Genomic DNA, 8,022 nt, shown 5'->3' with positions numbered 1-8,022 from the left:
AACATCAATGATTTTTCCCTGGAATCAAGAATGTTGAAAATTAAGACGAGAGAAAAAAAAGGAAAACCATCAGAAGTATGCTGTCCGAAGAATGTCTTATTGTCGTTCAAAACACACAAATATCTTCAATTAAACAGAACATAAATACAAACCGAAAATTTCTCTATGTACAATTCTTAACGTGATACACTAAACACAACATTATGGCAAACCAAAAAAACAAACTGTCCCATAAGAAAGCAACTTGTAATTGGCAATTTACTACCAATTATCAACTAATTATATTGAAAGCTTTTCCACGATACAATTACCATTTCGTAGGAATTCGAATAATAAGGCAATCAGTAACACTTTTATTTGGTCCGAGGTGTATTCAGCTGTAGGGTAAAGCGTTGACCGAAATCTGTTCCCTCTTGAGGGGCTTGAGGTGTTGGGAAAGGCTTCATCACAAATCCAGCTAGAAAATAAATAAATTAGTAGACATAGTCAAAATGCGGAAGGTTTTGTGAGGGCCAGAGCTTAGAGTCAACTGTAAGGATCAATAAGAGAAAAATACTCAGTGTAAGAAACTATGGAATCACAAGGATAGATTTTTAACTGAAGTGTTGAGATACAATTAAACAACCGAATGAAAAACTTTATTTCACTAAGTTAGTTCCCGAATTCCTGGATTGACCAAAGCTTTTGAATAGGAGAAGATTAGGAGACAAAAATTCTCTTACTATCAGTGGTAGGAGGGGAACTGGGACGAGTTTCGTTTGGATGTTTAGCAGCAAATGGAAATGGCGCGAATAGTGATTGGTGAGCTTCTTGCACGCATGCGTGGATGTTGCGCGTCGATCCTGAAAGAAATTTTGGTTCGGTTGATAGGCTTAGGGCTGGTTCATTGCGATGAAGTTTTCGAAGCTGTAGGGTGCTTTTGGTAGAAGCATCCCGGAGCTATGTCTTCGATCTTTTCTATTTTTTAAATTTACGTAACCAGAATTCAGCTGTAAACATTTTCCAACGAAAGTAGACGTGCAATTTATAGAAAATCTCTACTTACCCAAGAAATTAGTACCCATACTCATTTGAAAGAATTTGGAATTTGCATTTTGTTGTTGTTCTAATTTTTCGTTGGTTGTATTGTTAGGTGGTGCTCCTTTCTCTTGAAATTCTTTCAAACTAGCTGGATTGATTGATCGCCTGTCCGAAAAAGGGGAAAATAATCACCAGTGTCCGTGATAAAAGCAAATTAAAAGCATCATTACTAATCACCCGATCTTGGTCCACCCATTCTTGATATTCGTGACGCAATCTTTTATACGGAAGCACCCAAAAGACACCGGGTGTGTGCCACCAGTTTAGAATTTTAACAATGAAACTGATGGCAAACGCCCGGTGATTTTCGGGTTTTTCGTATAAAAGGATCACGTCATGAATGTCAAAAATTCGAAAAGATTCTTTAAAGCGAAATTCCAATATCACCCGTACTCGACATAATTCGGTTATTTGGCCAATACGCATTTTTCAGGCGATAAGGACATCTTTTCCATCGCAGGGTATAATGAACGGTGCAAAATTTAGGTCTACTTTCTACGTGTTAAGGAAACCAAAGAGGAAGTACTCTTAGGTTCCAAATAAACGGGGGGGGGGGGGGTTCGAATAAACGGGGGGGTTGGAAAATTTTCTAGATTTTAATAAACGGGGGGGGGGACCTAATTGCCAGGGGGGGTTGGAAATTGTACTTCTGAAACCCAAAAATAAGGTAAAAATAGGCTAAAATCACGCTATTTAGAGCAAAATAAGGGACCTTCTCTTTGACAGCTGAAAATATTCTTCGTTTATTTGGAACCTAAGAGTACCCACTTTACAATTACAAACGGATTACCTTCTGAGTGTATCATACATTATCTGAAAAAAAAAAGAAAAGCGAAATACCAACACTAAACGAACACTTCATTTATGAATTTATAACTTCTGTAGCAATATCGAGGGATCGAAGTTAAATGTAAATCTAGAAAACTGAGAAGAGAACTTTCACTTAAGGGCTCTGACCATAGTCAGAAAATTGATTTTAGTATCTGAACATAAAAGTTATGTTTTAGATTCTTTAACACAAAGAATTGCCTTTATAAATTGCTTTTTAATCAAACCCCTTAAGAGTAATTAAAAGAACTTAATTGCAAAAATGACGTTATGAACTTTAAAAAGACGTAAATAATACGTTGCATCACCTAAAAAGTTTTAATGGGTAATTAACCTTTTTGTTTCGAACTTTTTTCAAACTTTATGCAAAGAATTGAACTATTTTAAATTTTGCGGAAAATATTTCTAAAAAGATGTGTCAAAAGTTATGATTGTGTTTTTAAGCAAAAGCCAGATGAAAAATTGATTAAAAACCACTATTTTGAAGATTTCGAGACAAAGAAGCATTTACAAAAATTTTCCGCAAAAATTTTACTGTTCGGTTAAAGATACACCATCTACTGCGAAAAGTTTTTCAAAATATTTTTTCTTCGCCGAAACTAAGCTCTTCAAAGTTGAAATACTCTTCCTCGCAAAAGTCTTCATTTTCTTCTTCATCAAATTTTTCAATGCAATTTTTTAATTTTCAGATTCAGGAATAGTTTGTCTAACAGAAAATGTATAACATGCCATAGTTTTGCTGGTTACATCAGTCAGAAAACACATTTTAAACACAGCAATTATGAAAAATTCACTATGGTCAGAGCCCTTAATTCTGCAAAAACGATTTCATGTTAAAGTTAAGTAACATGTAAAATTTTCCACATTACACGCAGAGGAGTGATCCACTTTTCAATTGATCCTTTTCCATGAGATCCTCTTTCTTTAGGGAAATTTTCAATCCCCCTTTTTCACTTTCATGGTGTCCTCCAGGTTTTCAGGTCCCCCCATCTGGGGCCTAAAACCCCCATCTGGTCTTCCTCCTCACCTACCCTTTTTCCGGGGTTCCCCTCATTGGAAAAGTATTTTAGTGACCTATTTGAAATATTATATCTACTGCAATTTCTACCCCCACTTCCCATAAAATATCCTGAAATCCCTCATTTGCATTAGTCCCCCATTAAGGTGAAAATATTCATTTTCCTCTCCAGGATAAAAGTTGATTCCCCCATCTTCCTGGGGGATCCCATGACTTTGTGGACTATGATACAAGGAAGAAGAATTTACCTGAAGTTTTTGATGTTGTCTGGATTTCTCTTGATGTTGTTCTTTCAGTTCATTGAAACGCTGCTTTGTCTCGCCCAAATCTTTCGTTTTGGCTGAAAAGTTAACAACCATCTCATTTTACAATGCACTGCAAGAACTCGCTAAAAAGTCACGAGTCTATACCTTGAAATATTTCTATTAAAGATCTTTTGTATGTATGTCATACTGAAAATACTGAAAAGTCTTTCATTCTTAAAAAGTTCTAAAGAGTTATATACACTTACCACCCAAGTCAACTTTGATTGCTTTTCAAAGCAAGATTATTAGTCAAGGACTCTCAAATATGTTTCAATCTGCCATATTTTATAACATAAACCTTCAAGTCTTCAAATCAAAGAAGTCTTTCGAGTTTTGAATTAAACAGACATCCCTCATTAAAAAATATTCTAGTGATAAGCCCTTCCCCAAATTTCCTCTATCTAAAGATTCTCTACATTTTCGAATTCCTGTCAAAACTTTCACTGAAGCACACAAATGCACTATTGGCAAAGACCCTGTACATTTCTGAATTGTCTTGAAAACTTATAGCACAGACACTGTATTTGGAAAAGATACATTTCATTTCTGACTGTAATTTGTTGACGAGTTGCTCATAATAAGCTTCTAACTTGTCACTCGATTCTTTTGTCTTCTTCGCTGAATATTCTTGGTATAATTTCTCTTGCTGAGCCTTCAAATAGAAAAGAAAACAAACTGTCTCATAAAAAGAAGTCACTCATTCCGATAATAACTTAAAAAACATCAGAGTAAAAGTAGACTAGTATTAGTTTGGCCATTCTGTTTTCGGTATCGCTAAGTATTTCTAATGATGCAGAGAGTAGTAATCCCCAACCCCACGAAAAAATTCATAAAATTTAGGTTACTTTAATGGAATAAATTTTCGCAGGGGATTAAATTTCGTGGATTCGGGTGTAATCAGCGGAATTTAAAAAGTCCCAATAGAAATTTGGAAAGGTCTTAACCGCAAAGTTTTTTTGAACAAAACTCAAAAAATGTCGGACAACTACTTTTTAAAATGTGAACTGGCATCGAAGAAGCGTTAATAATTCGCATTTCAACAACCAGTATGTATAATTAGGCAGTAAAAAAATACAAAATCATGAAAATATTGTCTTGCGATAATGCCATCTGCAAAATTAAGTCCTCGTGAAACCTTTAAAAAAAATTCGCGGATGAGCTCAACCACGAAATTTAATCCCCGCGTAAATTTATCCCATTAAAGTAATTATATTACATTATATGTCCCATTAAAGTAATTATATTACATTATATGACAAATACTACTTCAAAAAGATCATTTTAAAAAGTACGAGTGGTTTATAGAGGCCCATGTGTCTTCACGGTGGCCTGCAAACCTGTAAAGCTTTATTATTATATATGTCAAAAACTATTCAAACTTTTTTTCAATACAAACCTGATATGTCCAAAATGAGATAGCTCTCGAAGCGATTTCCATTATCGTTTCTGGCTTCAGACCTGCTAAAATCATCTGCAAAGAAAATAAATAAATGAATGTGACGAACAAACGAACGAACGAACGAACGAACGAGCGAACGAACGAACGAGCGAACGAACGAACGAACGAACGAACGAACGAACGAACGAACGAACGAACGAACGAACGAACGAACGAACGAACGAACGAACGAACGAACGAACGAACGAACGAACGAACGAACGAACGAACGAACGAACGAACGAACGAACAAAATCGATTTGTTGGCTCTCGTACATGTAATAAAAAAAGAGCCACAAAATTTGAACAAATAAAAAACGAAAAGACTTCGAAAAATCAAAAAATCTACTAACCGATTTATATTGCTCACTTGGTTTGAGATCATGACGTACAATGTCATGTTTTCCATTCAATTTGGCATCACCTGAACAGAAGGAAAATGAAAACCAAAAAAGGTGTACCACTCCCTTGATTGACGAGTTCAAAGAAAAAGAAAATGGACAAAAATATGGTGAAAATAAGAACATGTTAAGAAAAATTTTAGGCATGTATAAACTTTAAATGTTAGAAACATCCGAAGGCTCAAAAATTTTAAATATTCCTAAAAAAACGTCTGTCTTGATTTCTTGCCATGAAAAAGCTAAGCTCCATCGACCACTTACTATATACAAACAAAAAAGGAATTGTGGGGATAGTTACAGGCTGGACAAACCAAACTTTTATTGAATTCACGTGAACCATCTTCATCACAGAAAGTGTGTGAGCACGACGTCACCTGAAAAACAATTCCGACGCGACGTTAAAAAAGCTGGAGATAGAAAGAACATCCAGGAAAATAAATAAAACGCTATTAGTAAGGGCCCAACCCTTAGGGTCCGTACTAAAACAAATCTTGTGCTCAAGCATATCAGGAAATACAGCCTATTGGTCTGGAGTTTAAAATTCTGTCAGTTAGAGTACGATTGACGTCAAATTTAGCCTAAAACGTAGCAGATTTTACAGGATTTCGAACTCTAAATGGCCATGTTTTTTGGTTGGTAAGTATAAGACTCAGAATTTCATGCTCTTTCCAATGGTACCAATCATTTTCTTAAATTCGACTTTTGAAAATCGTCAAATTTTCATTCATTTCGGGGGTTAGGACTTTTCTTTCGAACCAATCACACGCGGTTGCGTCCCACGAAATGTGCTGCGGATTATAAGGGTTTCCCCCTCCTATATATGGATGAAACTTTTGATGTAAAACTTGATCAAAATCAAACAACAGGAAGATTGTAAAAATCATACTTGTAAGAGTATGATTGATGTATGAGTGATGATGTAAAGGTATTTACGGCACAAATGGTGAAAACAAGGGAAAGGATATCAATTTACAGCTCCACCCTTGGTGTGAAAGTGCGATGCTTACCCAAGCAGTATTGGTCAAACGCTTTCGACATTTCTTGAAGTTGCAAACCAAATCATTATCCGTCATCTTGCCGCTGGTTTTTTGTTGTTAGCTTGGTTAATTTGTATTAGTTCTATTAAATATAAAAACATTTTATTAGATGGTTATAGTTATCCATGAGAGAAAACCTTATCAGAGTATAACGTTTGCAATCTTTACACCCCCTTCTCACAGACCCACTTGGGACCCCTTCCCACGGGAAAAATTGGCCAAAATATTGTCCCCGGTGGAAAATTATACTACATTTTTTTTGTCTGATAATAATCAAATAAAACAATCCTCGCTGCAAAATATTACTATTTTTTCCATCCCCACTGAATTTCTGACTTGAAAAATCCGTTATTTTTATCCCCACTGGCTGAAAAGATCCTACCGGATCTGTGAGAAGGGGAATTACAATGTAAGGAGTTTATCCTTATTAATAAATATTCCTTTGAAGTCAAATACCCTTGGATATATTAACACCCTTCCTTGTGTAGACTTTTTACAATACTTTTAGTTAATTTACACTTTTTTTATAAGAACCAGTAAAATTTTGCTGAGGCTCGGCTGTTCTTATTTTTTTGGCACTTTGAGCCTCAAATTGTGTTATCCTTATTCTTACTTATAGGGTGTAATTTCGGGGGGGGGCACTCGATCTGAAAATGACCGTACGTTCGGCTCAAAATTTGGCTTCTAAAATCGGATCCTTACAGTGTAGTGAATTTCTATGAAAAATCATACCCTTACAGTGCACTTTTTTAAAATTTCTCGCCCGTAAGGGCGAAAATTTTTGCAATTTTCCAAGAAAATGTGGAATTTTTCCTCCAAAATTTACCAATTTTGTGCCAATTTTACCAAAAAATTGGCCTTTTATCACAATTTCCTACCCTTACAGTGCACTAGCTGAACTATGAAAAACCTACCCTTAAGGGCCGAACGTCTGGTAGGTCATTTACCTTGAGTACCCCCCCCCCGGGTGTAATCGAGGTACTGTATTATAGTACTAAATTGCTTGAAATTGAGTAATTTCAGGCTCAGCATTGTTCTTATTTTTTGGCGATTTTGAGGCTCATTGTTCTTATAAAAAAAGTGTATGGATTTTGGAGTTTAAGGCTTAGGGATAAACCTAAGAGAAATCATTATTTATTACATTCAGTTGACAATGAAGAATTTCGTTGCTGTTGCAGATACTAAAATATACTAGAATCATTCCAAAGCTATAAAAATATATGCTAGATTAAAAATCAATCACCACAATAAATACATAAAAACACATACAAATTTACAAAATGTGCAAAGAATTAAAATTATCAATAATCTGTGGTGCATACGTCAGTTATAAATAAAGTATGAAAATATATAGAAACAAAAATATTCATTAGATAATGTTGTTTTTCCAAAATCAGATCCCAAATGAAGGCAGTTTTGGACAATTTTGTTAGTATGATGAACTTTTGTTTGCCTTTATTTTTGGATATTTGGTAGACAATACCTTAAGTGGATAAATTTTGGCGGGGATAAAATTCGCCAAATTAAGTCCTCGTCAAAATTTCAAAATTCGGCAATTCGCCAAATGAAATCCTCGTCAAAATTTCAAAATTCGGCAATTCGTCAAATTAAACCGCGGGGGTTTAATTTGACGAATTGCCGAATTTTGAAATTTTGAAAACTTTACAAAATTGAGCATTCGCCAAATTGAATCCCCGCCAAAAATCGCATTTTGGTCATTCGCCAAATTAAATCCACGCCAAAAGTTATTCTTTTTTAAAGTAGTAAAAAACTCAGATTCTCAAAATTTTAGGTTCCAAAAACCCATAATGGTAGCATGTGGGTTGGTTGAAGCTTTTATTTTGCTTTTTTTTCGCCAAGTGCAAAATTCGGACTTTGAGGGAAAATATTCCGAGTTGCAACTAAGGTCACATTG

At 35.1% G+C, this 8,022-nt stretch overlaps 1 protein-coding gene across 1 annotated transcript; it reads right to left on the bottom strand.

Annotated features, from left to right (window-relative positions):
* Positions 1-259: 259 nt before the first annotated feature.
* Positions 260-6,191, bottom strand: LOC136816535 (E3 ubiquitin-protein ligase CCNB1IP1-like). Its single transcript, XM_067072877.1, has 11 exons — positions 6,078-6,191; positions 5,369-5,444; positions 5,023-5,093; positions 4,628-4,702; positions 3,769-3,883; positions 3,438-3,458; positions 3,175-3,266; positions 1,871-1,893; positions 1,046-1,185; positions 723-842; positions 260-457 (listed from the first exon to the last, which is right to left on the bottom strand). The coding sequence occupies exons 1-11, from the start codon at positions 6,141-6,143 to the stop codon at positions 354-356; spliced, it is 903 nt and encodes a 300-aa protein (XP_066928978.1). The 5' UTR covers positions 6,144-6,191; the 3' UTR covers positions 260-353.
* Between the last annotated feature and the right edge of the window lie 1,831 nt (positions 6,192-8,022).

The sequence above is a fragment of the Clytia hemisphaerica genome, unplaced genomic scaffold (genome assembly GCF_902728285.1).
Source record: "Clytia hemisphaerica strain Z4C2 unplaced genomic scaffold, Clytia hemisphaerica genome assembly, whole genome shotgun sequence".
NCBI classification, from domain to species: Eukaryota; Metazoa; Cnidaria; class Hydrozoa; order Leptothecata; family Clytiidae; genus Clytia; species Clytia hemisphaerica.
The sequence above is the reverse complement of the archived record's forward strand: the minus strand, read 5'-3'. Positions and strand labels throughout refer to the sequence as shown.